This window comes from Perissodus microlepis, chromosome 19, assembly GCF_051167445.1.
Source record: "Perissodus microlepis isolate ML-2025 ecotype Zambia chromosome 19, ASM5116744v1, whole genome shotgun sequence".
In the NCBI taxonomy this organism is placed as follows: domain Eukaryota; kingdom Metazoa; phylum Chordata; class Actinopteri; order Cichliformes; family Cichlidae; genus Perissodus; species Perissodus microlepis.
Genome location: NC_140479.1, coordinates 1,559,399 through 1,575,713, shown reverse-complemented (window position 1 = coordinate 1,575,713; position 16,315 = coordinate 1,559,399). Strand labels below are relative to the sequence as shown.

General features: G+C 42.4%; 2 protein-coding genes across 2 annotated transcripts in view; one reads left to right on the top strand and one right to left on the bottom strand.

Annotated features, from left to right (window-relative positions):
• Positions 1–9,723: 9,723 nt before the first annotated feature.
• commd8 (COMM domain containing 8) lies at positions 9,724–14,712 on the bottom strand. Its single transcript, XM_084913975.1, has 5 exons — positions 14,607–14,712; positions 12,852–13,007; positions 12,014–12,166; positions 10,450–10,605; positions 9,724–9,993 (listed from the first exon to the last, which is right to left on the bottom strand). Exons 1-5 carry the CDS (start codon positions 14,670–14,672, stop codon positions 9,973–9,975), a joined length of 552 nt encoding a protein of 183 aa, XP_084770101.1. The 5' UTR covers positions 14,673–14,712; the 3' UTR covers positions 9,724–9,972.
• The window catches only part of atp10d (ATPase phospholipid transporting 10D), a 53,407-nt gene continuing 51,803 nt past the window's right edge, over positions 14,712–16,315 (top strand). Inside the window, exon 1 of the mRNA XM_084913971.1 lies at positions 14,712–15,252. The gene's annotated coding sequence lies outside the window, so the exon portion shown is untranslated. The remainder of the gene's footprint in view (positions 15,253–16,315) is intronic.

Below are 16,315 nucleotides of genomic sequence, written 5' to 3'. Positions count from 1 at the left end.
AGATGTCAGACGGGGAGTGTGCTGGTGTAGTTCTTCTTCCCACCAGCAAGAGTCACTACAGTTCTTTCATGCCAAGATTTGTTTGTTATTAGCTGTAGAGTTAGTAATGCAGCACACTTTGAGAAAAGACTGACTCAGCATGTTCGGATAAACATCTGCATCCATCCTCTTTGTTGTTTTACAGAAAGCATTGCTTTTTCACTCTGTTGATAATTGAAGGCAGCATCAATAAAAGGGACGATACACCTGTCAGTTGTCGAGGAGTTTATCTATCTGCATAACTGTATCCACTGTAGCAGTGAGGGCAGAATACACAGCGTCTGCAAATCGGAGCTGTGCGAAGTCACTTTCATCTTTATGCAGGACTGTAAGCTGTCCTCTGTGAGGCGTGAGCGGTGTTTGTTTGTAACATAGTTCACGGTGGAGAACAGCTGCTGACATAATGTGGATCCGAAGATCCATAATTGACCTACCTGGGGTCGAAAGTCTCGATAAATGCACGGCGTTTCGGCGGGTACACCGGCTTCCGCGAGTGTGACGCTTATTTTGAGCGATGAAAAAATAATAGAATATAATTTTATTTTTATATTTCAATATCACAATAATCTTCCAATTTAGAACTACAAGTTAAAAAAGAACTAATATAAATAAATTACACTTCAGCTAAATACTTCTAATTTATTTTCCCAAACCACGCAGAGCCGCAGTATAAGCCGCAGGTTGCCGACCCCTGCACTAGGACAACTAGAGTAGGGAAATTCAGTGGCAAGGGGGAATGTGCACGGGGCCTCGGAACAGGTAATGCAGCAAGGTGTCACGGAGAACTAGAACGAGAGGAAAACAGAGTTAAGAACGAGGCCGATGGAGTCCAGATGAGAACCAAGTATAAACAGATCTTGTCTTACTTGGCAGGTGGAGGTTTTTAGGCACGAGAGGGGGAAGAGGTCCGGGTGAGGCGGTGCTGTTTCTAGGTGTTACGTGGGTGCTGTGACAGGAGGGCAGGTGAGTGAAAAAGAGAGCTTTTTGCACTGAGCTGTCTCGTACTGACCAGCGTCGGGATGATGGTGAATATGGCCAGCAGAGGAAATGACAGACAGCAGGATGACTGCAGGTTGAGAGCACAGGATTAATCTCACCATGAAAAAAATCTGTTTTGATGAATACTCAGTGACAACCAGAACTAACTGTAGGTAAGCTGAAGACTTGGCAGAGAGTAGTGGTGAGCGCTGGTCTTAAGTTCTGACAGCTCAACTGCCAGCAGGTGTGGAGGCACGCAGGTATGCCGCCACTCCGCTCAGGGGTGGAAACTGAGACTCTGTGGAAAAAACAGACCTGACAATTATTAAATAATAAATTGTGAAAACTTCTCTCATAAAAAAAACAACAGTGCCATGTTTGCATTCCTCACTCCCACAAACCACCCCAGCACACACACACACACACCTACACCTACACACACACACTCACACACACACCTACACCTACACACACACACACTCACACACACACACAAATCTAAGCACAATAAAAGGTCAGGTGTTAGAAACATTTCACTGCTACTGCACTACTCCTCCCTTGACTTTTTTTTTATTCTCCTGCTTGTCAACTTTTTCATACGAAACATATAATCTGTTAACTGCAGTACACACAGATAAACTTTGCCATCGCACTCTGTATCATTTTAAACATAAAAGGCTGGATGTCAAGAAGTAACCCCCGGCTTGCCTCTTGTCTATTTGTCCAGGACCTCAGCAGTCTGACTCCTGCCAGACAGCAGCAGCTTAAACACCCGGTGTCCTGGGTGTGTGCAGTCCTGTAGGATGCTGCACACCCTCTTGAGACAGCGAATGCTGTACAGGTCCTTCAGGGAGGGAAAAGGATGTCCAATGATTTTTTGGGCCATTTTTTTAATGACCCTCTGAAGTGCCTTTTTGTGTGCTGTGGTGCAGCTGGAGAACCACACACAGATGCAGGATGTCAGTGTCACACAGTGGAAATTTGTATTTATCTTGTATATTGTTTTTATTCTGATTTTTAGTGTTTATTTATGAGTGTCGTTTTATTTGCATGGTTTTATTCTGTTTCTATTGCATGGTTTTTAGTGTTTTATGTGACATAGTTTTTAATCCACTGTGGACTTTTAATCCACTGCGGACTGGCTACACATGGGACAAATTAGCTGATAGGGACCACCTGCTGAGGCATGGGTGTGTCCAGAGGTGGCCTATCAGCTGTGTAAAGACCTTTTAAAAGCAGGCTAGCTGAGCACTGAAGGAGAGAGGCCCCAGACTGGAAGGTTAATGTTAGATGGCCAGCGTGACACGGCGACCCAGTCCTGACCTCATGGAACGGCAACAGTAGGAAACAACGCGTGTGATTGGCAGCAGGGCAGAGGTTTACCTCTGCCTTCATTTGTGAGTAGGGTCTCTACTAGTGATGGGCAGATGAAGCTTCATGAAGCACTGAAGCTTTTCATCCAATTGGTTCACCCCAGCACAAAGCTTCTTGGAGCTTCATTTGCTCTAGTAGGACACCTACTGGACGTAAAAATATTAGTTGGCATGAATTTGAAGAGTGTGGCCTTTTGCACACAGCCTGTAAATGTCAACAACAAAAGGAGTGTGTAAAACATCTATATTGTAGTGATGCAGTATACTGTGTATATTTATACTGGCAGTATGGAAAATGATCATTTGGAAATGCTTAAAATGGAAATGATCATTTACTGTGAGGTGAGGTGAGGTTGGGGTGTGGACAGTGGTTGTGCTTTTGTAACGTTGAGGTATGGACAGCTACACACTGAGGCCTCAGTCCTGCCTGTTCACATTTTATTCTGTAAAAACTAAATTTCCACTGCTTTTATGGCCTTTTTAGTGGGGAGAACATAGGTAGGATTTAACGATTTAACAAATCTTTTAAATCCTTTGTCCTCCACAATGCTAAATGGCTGGGAGTCCTCAGTCACCATGCTAACCAGGTCTTCATCTATTTGAGATTGTTCTCCTGAGGAAAGACAATAAAGACAAAGCACAAATATAAATATCACACACGTAACTTATAACAGCTGTATCATATTGTTATATCATTTAGTAACATTACTGCATGCTATATTATCATTGCATTTGATGGCTCACCTGGTCTTGCTCCACAATCGCTGTTCCCCTTATTCTCATGCAAAGCTCTGTAGTGCCTAAGCATGGATGAGGTGTTGTTGTTATATCCCAGCTCCCTGGCACATAGCAAACACTTCACCTTGTACAAAAGTAAAGCTGCTTAACATAAATTGTATTGCACCATCAGTATTATGAAAATACATCTTCTGTAGAAATTTACATACCTTGTTGGGAGGAATAAGATCAAAATGTTCCCACACAGGGGAGGACATCCTCCTCTTCTTAGCCGGCTCCATTCTCTCCTGACTTTCTCTCCTCACTCTCATAAACCTCCAAACTGTCTCCAAACTCTCACTAACCGCAACTCTCCATCAAACACCCACATTTTGAATGAAGTCTGAGGGGTTTATATCGCTGTCATAGCTCGCGGCAAAGTTCGAACCGCTTCATGAACCAGTCACGTGGTACAGCCGGGCAGCGAGGCTTCGGACGTCATCATTTTCAGCTCCTCCCATAAATGAAGCAAGCCTCGATACGCGCATCGCGGAAACGCCCCCTCCATTACTCGACACAAGCTTTGAAGCCTCGATACAGAACGTCACATCACTAGTCTCTACTGTTGTTTACTGGGTGCAGCTGGGTTGGGAAAGGGTCGCCATGGCCATGAGCCAGGGCCGCTTCTGGGACCATTGTTCTGGCCCCTATTTGTTTGTTACAGGACACCGACGCAAGGGGAGCTGTGGCGGTGGTCGCATGATGGATTCAGGTGCAGAGCGCAAGCTGGGCTGGGATATGATGGGCCCGTGGAAGGACAAGAAGATGGGAGGCTCTTCCTTGTCTGCCGAAGACGGGGCTGGCGTGGACTCTGCTCTAAAGCCGGAATTCCTGGCCTGCTGATGGACCCATAATGAATATGTGGCGTAATTATAGCAGGGGGGTTTTAGTGAATGTAGAAAATGGTAGTTTTACGGGTTTTAGAATTGTTTTATTTAGTTTTAGTAGATTGACAACATTTTATTACGTACATTTTAAGGGTGTTTTTTTATTTGTGCTCCCTGGCCCAGTAATAAACTGTTTCTGATCAGACCTGCTTTATCTCTGTGCCCGTGGTATCTGACTCGCTTGCTCCCCCTTGTATTTTAAAGAATCTTTCTTTTTAGCATGACATTCTGGCGCGATTGCTTTAGTGTCCCCATGTGTTACATCAGCACACTTTCAATGGAGCAGAGGTAGAAGACGATCAGCAGCCCCTTCTTCAGGTCCATTTTTCTGAGGATTCTCAGAAAGTGGAGACTCTGCTGGGCCTTCTTTAAAACCGCCGAGGTGTTTGAGCTCCATTGGAGGTCTGTGTCTATGTGCACACCAAGGAACCTGAATGGACATCCTTTCCACGCACTCCCCGTTAATGCTGACGGGCTGCAGCTCAGACTTCCTCCTTCTGAAGTCGACTACCAGCTCCTTTGTCTTGGCGGTTTTGAGATCCAGGTTGCCGTCTGCACACCAATCTGTCTGTCTGCAACCAATAGAGATTGACAGACCACGTGACTTTCGCGCATTGCATGCCGGGAACTCGTGGCAAAACAATCCAAGTACCGCATCAAATGCAAGCATTTGCAGCACCGCAAAACGTTCATTCTCCTTCTTGCTTTTTCTTTGCCCCCCAAAAAGTTATGTACAAAACGAAGGAGAACAATGTCGGTCCGTACAAAGACAGACTTGATGAAAAGTAAAAGAAAAGATACGAGGAAAAAATCAAAGGAGTGAAAGGGTCAGACCCTTACAAGCACACAGAGTGGACAAAAGACGTTAGCGTGCTGCCCAACTTTCACCACGCTCATATTTATAATTATACGGTTCTTGGAGTGAGTGCATACACTCATGAAGTTTAGTAACTTCAGGTCACTGCAACAAGCCCAGGTACAGTTTGCCGACGGATGGGTGCAGGACCTTGAAATGCACCGTGTAGAACGACAGACCATCGTACGAACAAACGTAAGTTTACCAGTCTCACAAATCGTCTTCATAAATACACATTCGTTAACCGTTTATTAATAGGACCTTTGAGCTCAACGGTAATTAATTAGTAGTGGAAATAATTTCTGGTACACGTTACAGAAATGTAGCAGTGACAATAATATTGTATAATATTGCTGTAATCGTACTGGGCAATTAGTGATACAAAAAACCCGTTTTATCCTGTGAATAAAAGTATATGTTTTTGTCAATGTACCATGGTAATAACAGAAGCGAAACGCAATATTGTGTCAGGACAATTCACTATTTATGCACAATAAACAAAGGAGCATAGCGCCACAATTTCTGTTCAGCGCCAGACTTGCTTGTAACCTATATCACCAATTATGTTAAGAAAAATGACGTATTAACTACAACAGAAGACTGACCTTTGTGGAAATGCTTGGAGCAGACTAACATGTGAGCTGGAGTGTTCTGGGACGTTATATTTGCTCTTTGAATGGCTGCAATCCAGGCCATCCGTCGCCTCTTTGTTACTTCGGAAACATGGCTCGAACAATTTCTCTTCAACGACGTAATCCGATAACAACGATCTCTTTACCCGTCGGCTTCCCGTGGCTGTCATGCGACCGGCTATTGCAGTTAATAATACAACAGCTTCTTGCCATTTTTTTGTGTTTCGTTTTTATCGCTGTGTGACTGATTTCAATTGAAAGCCTGCGTGCGCTAGTACCTCTTGCCACGAGTTCCCAGAATCCTTTGCGGTTTTACCCCTGAATGACGTCACATTTTCAATCTCTATTTGCAGTGCAATGCAGAAGATGTTCTATGTCTGTGGTACATGTTACCTTATGTTTTGTTTATGTCCAATACTGAGAGTGCTATGAGTCTAAGAATCTCATAGCCGGTAATGATGTCCTATTGTTATCTGTCTATGATAAATGAAACTTGCTGTTCTGTGCTGCAGTCTGCTGGGGAGGCAGCATCAGAAGCATGGATGCAAAGAGGTGGACAAGCTAGCGAGAAAAGCTGACTCTGGACACGCCTGGGGAGGTGATAGAAAGATGCATGACGTTAGAAGTCGTCCTCAATAACTCTGATCACCCAGTTTATAACATGTTTATGGAACAAAAAAACATTAGTACTGGAAGACTCTCTCTGTCTGTGGTAAACCAGAGATACAGAAAATCATTGGCACCCACAGCTCTCGGGCTTTTCAGTTCTCATGGGATAGCAGATGAGCTATATGTCAGACATATGAATTTTCCTCTGGGATCAATAAAGTTATTGTCTTTCGCTGGTAACTAATTATTATTTAATTATCAACAAAAGTATGCTTGAGGTTACCAGTCATGGTTTTTATGAGGAAAAGGACGGAACACCTACTAAGTGCTTCAGGGATTTGTCTGTGGTCTTCTTTAGGAAGTCAGGGATGTGGGCAGGGTCTTCAAGCATGTCTGAAAAACAGAGTAAAGGTTCCTTTAGCTCCAGTCATGCTCCGTCATCCTGCAAAATCACAAACTCCACATGCAATTAAACTGATGTTGCATATCCAAAATATGTTGCATCTTAAAAATTAGATTAATTCAAAAAAGGAATTGGAAATCAGAGCACATAGATTAGCAATTTTCACTGTGATATCAAAATGAAATCTTACCTTCAAACAATCCAAATCACGAACCTTTTCAATCTTTATATCTTTATATCCTAATTCTTAAGCCTTCCAAGTTTACCATTCCTACTAAATATGCTAAATTAGTCAGTGTTCCTGCTGTGTATATGTTTAGTTTAGTTCTGTGTCTTTGTTCCTCTATTTAGTTATTGCTTCTCATTTCCTGACATTGCTTCTCACGGTGCCATTTATCTCTTGTCCAGTCTGTTTGGTTTTACTTCCTCCCCTGCTTCTTTGTGTTGTCTGCACCTGTGTTAGTTTGCCCCAGCTGTCTGCACTTCCCTCCTACCTTATGTGCATAAGCCGTCTGCTGGTTAATTACAGAACAATCACCTACTAAAGAAGTACAGCTGAATGAGCTTGTCCCTTACTGCCTCGCTTCAAACCAAGACATTCTGCTCGAAAAGGTAGTTGAGCTCAATGCAATGATGCAATTCATTTGTTGTCAAAATGAGTTTTCATCTGCAGCTCCTCGCACTGTAGAGGGCCCAGATGTCCCCTCTGCTCACTCCATCTCCTCCACACAGAGCCCTCTGAAACAGCTCTGCCTTCACCTGAAATCTTCACTGGTGAGCTGGAAAAAGATCAAGGTTTTTTAACGAATGTATGTTAGTTTCCAAGCAGCTTCACTGAACGTGTGAACCTCAGATTTTGCTAAACTAACCTATAACCTATACAATCTCTTGACAGGCAGAATCCTACAATGAGCACAGGTTGTCATAAACTCAAATTCTGAGTTGTCGTATGCCAAATTTATTAACAAAGGGTGTGTTTGTTAAAACACCTAGTTTGATGTAACCGCTCACTGCATGTACAATTTGCTGCAGCAAAAGCAAATTGTGGTGGATTATTCAGTGAACTGAGGGGTGGAAGGAAAAAACACTTGGTGATGCTTTCTTCCATGGCCTGAGTAACCTGCAAAACATTTACCTGTTGCCCTTGATTAGCTTGTTTCTTTGTATGTCAGGCTTGATGACAACCTCCGAGAACTGCTGCTCCCAAGCCGCTTCCTTAAGAGCAACGAGCCAGTAGAGACCACCCGGTGGATGCCTTTAATTGTCTATGTTAGCTAGATATATTGCTAAGATTTGCAACTGATAACAAATGAGTGTTCTATGTGTTGTTTTTATTATTATTCACTGGCTTCCTGTTAAATCCAGAATAGAATTCAAAATCCTGCTCCTCACATACAAGGTCTTAAATAATCAGGCCCCATCTTATCTTAATGACCTTGTAGTACCATATCACCCTATTAGAGCACTTCGCTCTCACACTGCAGGCCTACTTGTTGTTCCTAGAGTATTTAAAAGTAGAATGGGAGGCAGAGCCTTCAGTTTTCAGGCCCCTCTTCTGTGGAACCAGCTTCCAGTTTGGATTCAGGAGACAGACACTATCTCTACTTTCAAGATTAGGCTTAAAAATTCCCTTTTTTGGTAAAGCATATAGTTAGGGCTGGACCAGGTGACTCTGAATCCTCCCTTAGTTATGCTGCAATAGACGTAGGCTGCCGGGGGATTCCCATGATGCATTGAGTTTTTCCTTTCCAGTCACCTTTCTCACTCACTATGTATTAACAGACCTCTCTGCATTGAATCATATCTGTTATTAACCTCTGTCTGTCTTCCACAGCATGTCTTTATCCTGTCTTCCTTCTCTCACCCCAACCAATCACAGCAGATGGCCCCGCCCCTCCCTGAGCCTGGTTCTGCCGGAGGTTTCTTCCTGTTAAAAGGGAGTTTTTCCTTCCCACTGTCGCCAAAGTGCTGCTCATAGGGGGTCATATGATTGTTGGGTTTTTCTCTGTATGTATTATTGTAGGGTCTACCTTATGATATAAAGCGCCTTGAGGTGACTGTTGTTGTGATTTGGTGCTGTATGAATAAAACGGAATTGAAGCCTCATAATTCTTTAACTGTGGTTCAGCTTAGAATAAAAAAAAATCTCTCAGACTTGCTGCAGATTTGTGAACTGAACATCCATGATAGCGCTCCAGTATTATCAAAGGTCCACTAACTGATTGAGATCTGGTGACTGTGGAACCTGTTGAGTACAGTGAAAGTAGTTCTACATTACTGTCATGTGATGTGCCCCTATCTGATGGGTACACTGTGGTGATTAAATTACCGTCAGTAACAACACAATGTACTGCTTAAAGTTCAAATGGCACTAATGGGTCCAAAGTGTGCCAAAGAAGTATCCCTCACACCTTTTATGGTACCGATATCACCAATATCTTGATGCATTCTCAATCATCCATCCAGTCACCAGACGAAACGTTTCTCCAACTGAAAACGTCTCGATGAACAGAATCAACTTTTGGAGAATATCACCATTATCTTTCAGTTTTGGTAAGTCTGTGCAAACTGCAGGCTCACTGTCCCTTTGTTAGCTCATAGGAGCAGCACCCATGGAGGTCTACTGCTGTTGTGTCCAGGTTAAGGTTCAGAACGATTCATATCTTAGTTGTAATGGGTATTTGAGTTGCTGTTGCCTTTCTATCATATCAAAGCAACTTGACTATTCTCCTCTGACCTCTGGCATCAATAAGGCCCAGAGAACTACTACTCAGTGAATATTTTTTCTTTACTTCGGTGATTCTCTGTAAACCTGAAAGAAATCCCAGTTTCTGAAATATTTAGACCATTTGGCACCAGCAACCATGACACACTGAAAGTCACTTAAATCACCTTCCCTCCCATTACGGAGCTTGGTGTGAACTTCAGCAGGTCGTTTTGATGTAAAACATTTCTTAAAATGTATTTTCACTTTTGTTACCTTTTAGATACCAAATGTAGATTAGTAATGTGTGAATATGGGAGTGCCAATTTCAATAATGTAAAATGAAATTAAACAGACTGTAAAATACACATAAAAGTGAAAATTTCCCTCTTGAAGGGAAAACTAGTTTATCTCTTTTTGGTACTTTGGATTTACATGCTGTTAAACTCAATAAACACCACTTAATTCAACAGTACAAAATGCAAAATAAACATTTATTGAACATGGTGCAAAAAACTAAAAACAAAAGGAAAACAAAGTGTAGGTATCCAACTGCTCCAGCACATGACGGAACATTCATCACATCATTATGGCTGGAACCTACAGGACCCTGTCCAAAATATGGGAGCTCCTCTTTCACACATTGAGGAACATAATATTCCTCCTCTGGATGCTCTGTGGTCTTCAAGAGATTAGTAATCCACAATTTTTCCATCATTTCAGCTGCAACACTACCTGCAAGACATGAAGACCATTAAATCGTTACGACTGGGTTGGGGACTTTGTGTCAACTTTGTTTTCTGTGCCCGGGTGCGTTCTTCTTGGTTTGTCCCACAGGCCAAAGACAAGCGTGTTATGTTAACTAATGATCCTAAACTGGCAGTAGATGTGAATGTGAACACAAACTGACCACATGTCCAGGGTGTATCTGGCCTTGTGAGCTGTGTGAGGCTCTAGCCCTCTCGTGACACTGAATTCGATCAAGCAGTTAAGGAAATGGATGAACGAATGGAAGTGCAAATATTTACTGTTTGCACAATAACTTTGGAAATAATTTCACACCCAAGATACTTGCATGTGTTTAAATAGATGCTGCAAAGGGCTATACTACTATATGCACTCCTAAGAAAAGTGTATATAGTAGTGTTATAGTAGTGTGTATATATCTCTAATGCATTTAATATTTTTTACCTTATTAGCAGACTCTAATGAACTGATGAGCATGCCTAGCTCATCTCTGTTCATCTCCAAAGTGACAGGCCGGAGGACTCCATTTTCTCGCACATCTAGACTGAGACTGAGCAGAGGCGTGTGGAGAGATGATATCTTATCACTGGACAGAGCTAACTGAAGGAACAGACGAGAAAAACAACATAGAAGAGATGAAATGTCTGTGCTTACAAGGAAATCTGACAATGAGTATGATCTTTGTCAAACCAAAGCTACCAGAACAAACAAAAATATAAAGAATTCAGCTCACTGACTCTTTGACCAATCAGTGGGATAAAAATTGCCTTCTACAAACACGAATGAAACATGAGCTATAAATGATCCCAGTGTTGCTGACAGGTTGACAGGCCACTGTGCTCTGCCAATATTTGTTTAGAATTATTTTTGCTTGCCTGAATTTGTGATTGCATAAAATTATCCATATAATCCCTTATCAGTAAAGTTTTATATGGTGGTAGTCATGAACATGAACAACTCTCTGGAAAGGTTAAAATTTCATATTATCATTTGAAATAGTGATAACCACCTCTGCGGGAAAAAAACTTGTTCTGATTTCTATATGATCAAAAACCACAAAGCAAAACTACTAAAGTTTGGACACACCTACTCAATCAAAACTAAGATGTCAAAACTACAAAATAAAGACAAAACATTTAGCTAATTTATTTGAAACGTAATATTTCAGATTCTAGATGACCCGGTTCACGAGGCTGGGTTTTTTCAGTAACTACACGCGGTTTGAAACATGTTACGTTTTAGAGCCTCTGCCATTCTCAGTGTAGTTAAGGCCATCACTTGGGTTTTGTAGAGGTAGTGTTGGTACACATCACTAACAACAACTACTACAGAAAGCCATGACTACACTACCACTAACATGTTTGGACACACCTTCTCATTTAATGGTTTGCCTTTATTTTCATGACTATTTATATTGTAGATTCTCACTGAAGGCATCAAAACTATGAACGAACACATATGGAAATATGTAGTAATCAAAAAAGTGTGAAATAACTCAAAACATGTTTTATATTTTAGACTGAGAAGCAGTTAAAGCTGAACGAGTCTCCTCCTCCTCTACTGCGTAGTACTCACAGGAATCAGACTTTTTAAACAGAGAGCTGATTCCTGTACTGGGAGTGCCAGGTCGAGATCCACGGCTGTAAATATTCAGATGCTTTTGCTTCTTTTCATTCAGTTTTGAATGTTAAGCTACAATGTGATATTTAAATTAGAACAATATCTGCAGTGAACAGTAAGTCAGTTTCACTAGCTGGCACCACATCCTGGCTAACGATGGGCGATGAGGAAGTGTGACTGTGGTTTGGGGAAGGCCTCCAAGGGGACTGGCGACGGCTCTCGGGCCGGGCAGATCCCCAGGTACTAACGAGAAATGAATGAAGGAAAGGAAGAGAGGAGAAGACAGGGAAAAATGGCTTTTATAGCCTGAGGCCGGAGGGGGCGTGAAGGAGGAGTGGTCCCGCTCCTGAAATTCAGATGATATCTCCACTACATACTGAAAAATAACCTTAAGTTGCCAATCAAAGTCCTGCAGAGTAGCAGAGGAGATGGAGTTGGTTCTGTCCAGCAGGGCGCAGCGGATCTCCTCTTCTCTTGCTCTGAGCACACTCAACACAACCTCAGCTTGGCTGCTGCTCACATCTGACAACTGGGACAGCACCTGCACACAATCGGCCAGAGAAGACCTGAAAGTCTCACCTAAAAGAACCCCACTCACCATCCATCGAGCTGAACTGTAACTATTATTAAAAGTAAAGACAATTTCTTCCTATATTAAACTAGGGTCATGCTGATGGTTGAAACCAAACATTGAAAGTCTCCGTTTCATAAAAGCTGACTCATGACATGTAACATTTGTAAAATCTGAACAGAACCAGCTGTTTAAAATAGATTAGTTCTGACATAGTGCTTGTCTAACCTACATGAGCTTTACAATGCTTTATACAACATGCTTCAATTTCATATTCACCTTTCTCGCTTTTGATCCAGTGACTGCATCAGAGAGAGCAACTTGGGGTTCAGTACCTTCCCCAAGGATACTTTAGCACGTAGACTGAAGCAGCCAATCACCAACCTTCTCTACTTCCTGACTACAGCTCACTCCCACACCTGCTATTCCCACCTGGTCATTCATCATGTTTTTTTAGCAGCAACTTTGATCACAAATGGCTGTGTTATCATTTTGGATGGATGGTAATGCTGAGTGAATGACCAATCGACTGCATGCACCAAACTGTGGCTCGTTTGTTCAGTCCCTATGTACTCAGAAAATATCATTGCACCAGGAACCACGCACTCCAGTTCATATCCTTTCCAACCTCTTTAAACCTGTTTCACTTTCTCACCACTTCATCAGAGATGTTGTTGACCACTGCCAAACGGAACAGAGCTGTCAGCGAGTCCAGCAGCTGCAGCCACTCCTGCAGGCTCCAGGTGGCGCTGTAATCCCCCCTGTGAGGAGGCTCCCGCCCACACAGACTATCCACCACCCTGTGGCACAGCTAAACACAAGGAAATACTGTGAGGATCCTAGTTTGGCGCTTGGTAGTGCGACACATGAAACGTTCTACTAGGCCTATTAATTTCATTTATACATATTTGACATTATTGTGTTGTTCTTTTGACTGCTTCCCTTTAGGGGTTGCTGCAGGAGATCATGTGCCTCGGTTTCACCCCATCCCTAACCTAATCCTATCCTCTGAGGTCTTTCTGTTTTCCTCTTTGGTAGTGTGTCATCAGTCACAGTAAGTAGGAAGGATGGAAATGCCCTTCATTTTCTTTGCACTAATAAACACTGCCATCTGTAAGCTGCAGTCACCAATGAGTTTTATTTTTTTATATTCAGACATATCATCATTATTGCAAATTTCTTTGAAATATTGCGATATGATTTTGTGGCTATATTGCCAACCCTTATATAACAACCCTCATGTAATAATAATAATAATAATAATATTACTTTGTACTTTCTTACTTTGAGCCTGCACTTTTTCACTTTTACTTTAAAGTAAAACCGTTGTTCAAGTACTTTAGGTGTTACTGGAGTGTTTTTTCACCCAGGTATCTGCACTTCTGCTGAAGTAAAGAAAGTTTGTACTTTTGTCACCTCTGGTGATGACGAGCGAAAAACATTAACAGCACCAAAGAGTCTCCTCTGTTCCTCTCAGCACGGATGCAAATGAGTCGAAAGTTGCACTTCCCCATAAATATAATTTGACACCTTATCACCAGCTACATCAGTCATGTGACTTTTCCTCCAGCAATCCACCCACCGGGCTTTCACCCTTTGTGCTTGATACAGGCACCAACGCTTCGGTATCATCTGACCCATCACTACTCAAAGCGCTCTTTATACAAACACATTTTTTCCTACGACCAACCCTCTGATCAGTATATGACAGATGTCGTGCCAAGGTAGGTTGCTTCCCCGGCGTCGGGAGCGCGCGCTGGACAGGGAGCGCGGATGCAGTTGACTTCGCCTCCATTCCAACCAGCTCGCTGCGGAAGTTTTACGTTAGTGAAACAGTGAAAGATGAGTGTCGTTGCGTTACCGTTAAGTTCGTGGGTTACAACTGAAAATAACACATGTATTGTGTTCACGTGTTATCGGAAAACATATTTCAGCTGATAATTATTTGCTTCCTCCTGTAACTTTACTGTATAAAGAGCTAAAACCTTCAGAATTTCAGGAGTAGTTAGTCATTATAAGAAGTGTTTGTGAACAGAAAATCAAGAATGAGGGACACTGTTTGCCCGACATTTGGACAGCTCGGCGCGTGCTCCCGACGGAGGGGGACCAAATTCTGTCGGGGATACGTACCTTGTCACGACACCTGTCTCTAATTCCTAAGCTGCAGCCACCCCATTATTAGTATGGTGCTAGAGGTATAGATGCTCATTCAGATAACACATGTAGCGAGAACATTCCGAAGAAATATGTGGGCAATGGATGGGCTGCTAAACAAATGCCTTCGCTGAAATATCGGAGCTCTCATAAAGAAATATAAAACATTGAGTTACATATCTTAGTATTTATCGAGGTACAATCGCCCGTGGCTCTGGTAGACATTTAGAAAACTAAATCACGTTTCACGACTTACTTTTCGGCAGTCCTTGTTAGCTAATGCACTCAGTAAAACCACCATGTTTTCAGTTAGTTCCGCCATCAGCACTACTGATCAGCTGATGTCAGTCACGTGACTTACATGGTTGCGTTCACAACGCTTCGGGAAAAATAAACCCAAACATCGCAATCGCCTCCAAAGAGTTCAAGCAAATAGTTAATAGACAGAAAATCCAGGAGAAATGTTTTATGCGGATATATATCAAGAGTAAAACTGTCACGTTGATGACAGCCTAATAATGTAGTGTAGCCGCGACTGCTGCAAATGTGGAAACATTTTCAGGGGATAGCTGCAAATGTGAATTCCCACAGTACTTCCGTCAGATCATTTGGATGAAAAAAGGACACCCCCTGGTTCATAGATTAAAGATGGTTCGCAGACTATTTCAGTTAAAGCTACTAACATGCTCCTGCTGAAGACAATATGACATTTGTGCCTTTGCATTGGGAATTCGGTTGGACGACACTCCGCTGTAGAGCGAAAGGTTTCGTGGCTGAGCGACTATTTCTCACATCCTGCTTTGTTTCTCGGTACTGTCTGTCGACGATGTGACCGAATCTACAGGCTGCATTTACTGCTGGTAGTAACTTAAAATTGGGCGGCGTGAGGGAATAAACAGCAGGTACGTGTTTTCTGTCGATAACTGCTGGAGAAAAATGTCTGTTTTTCAGATAGAGGCGTGAACGCACTCGGGGACTTTGTCCATTCATTACAGTAGCAACAATATAAGCAACGAACAACTGTAGGCCTCTAAGTTGCTGGACGGAGACACTTTCTTTTGTAGTTGACCGAGTATCGATAATCGCTTAACACAGCTTGAGTGTACAGCTGATTGTGGTAGCGTCCACTTAAAGCTGTTTCCACAACTTCGAGTGTGGAGTCGTTTAAAGTCTTTACAGTCTCTTTCACTTCTAAGCAGAGGCGGAGGCAGACACTGATACACCCGGGGCTTAGCCTTAAATGGTAGTATGCATGTGTGATGGGGGGGGGGATTAATGAAAGGAAAAGAAAGATTAATTGGCTCTGTTATGAGTTTTATTCAAAAAAGAATTACTTCATATAGGGAAAAATATATATCACATATGCAGGACACCTTAAACTAGTTTTTTAATTAAGCAGCAAGGCAGAACAAAGTCGGGGCTGCATCAAGACACGAGGACTAAACCCCAATTCAACCAGACCCAGAACTGATCCAGAATTAAAACAGGACTACAACAGTTCAAAATCAGGACTACTGAGGACTTAACCAAGACAGAACCAGAATCAGAACTAGATGATAGTAGCACTAAAAATCATCATAGACCTGCACTACACTTATTTTTTAATTCTACCAAAGTCCACTATTTAGATTGAGAAAAGTTTATATAATTATTTAGCCTTGTTGTGCAAACAAGCTGCATAACTTAGTAAATATAGAATTTGAAAAGTAACAAACCTAAAAAGAAACACTAGGTACAGATACATGAGGACCTATGATACGGTGATACTTTGGTAAACGACCATTTGACTAACATGTGAGTCTCACCTGCTCTTGTTCATCTCTGCTCCTCTCTCTCTCTCTCTGCTCCTCTCTCTCTCTCCCTCTCTGTTCCTCTCTCTCTCTCTCTCTCCCTCTCTGTTCTTCTCTCTCTCTCTCCCTCTCTGTTCCTCTCTCTCTCTCTCTCTCCCTCTCTGTTCCTCTCTCT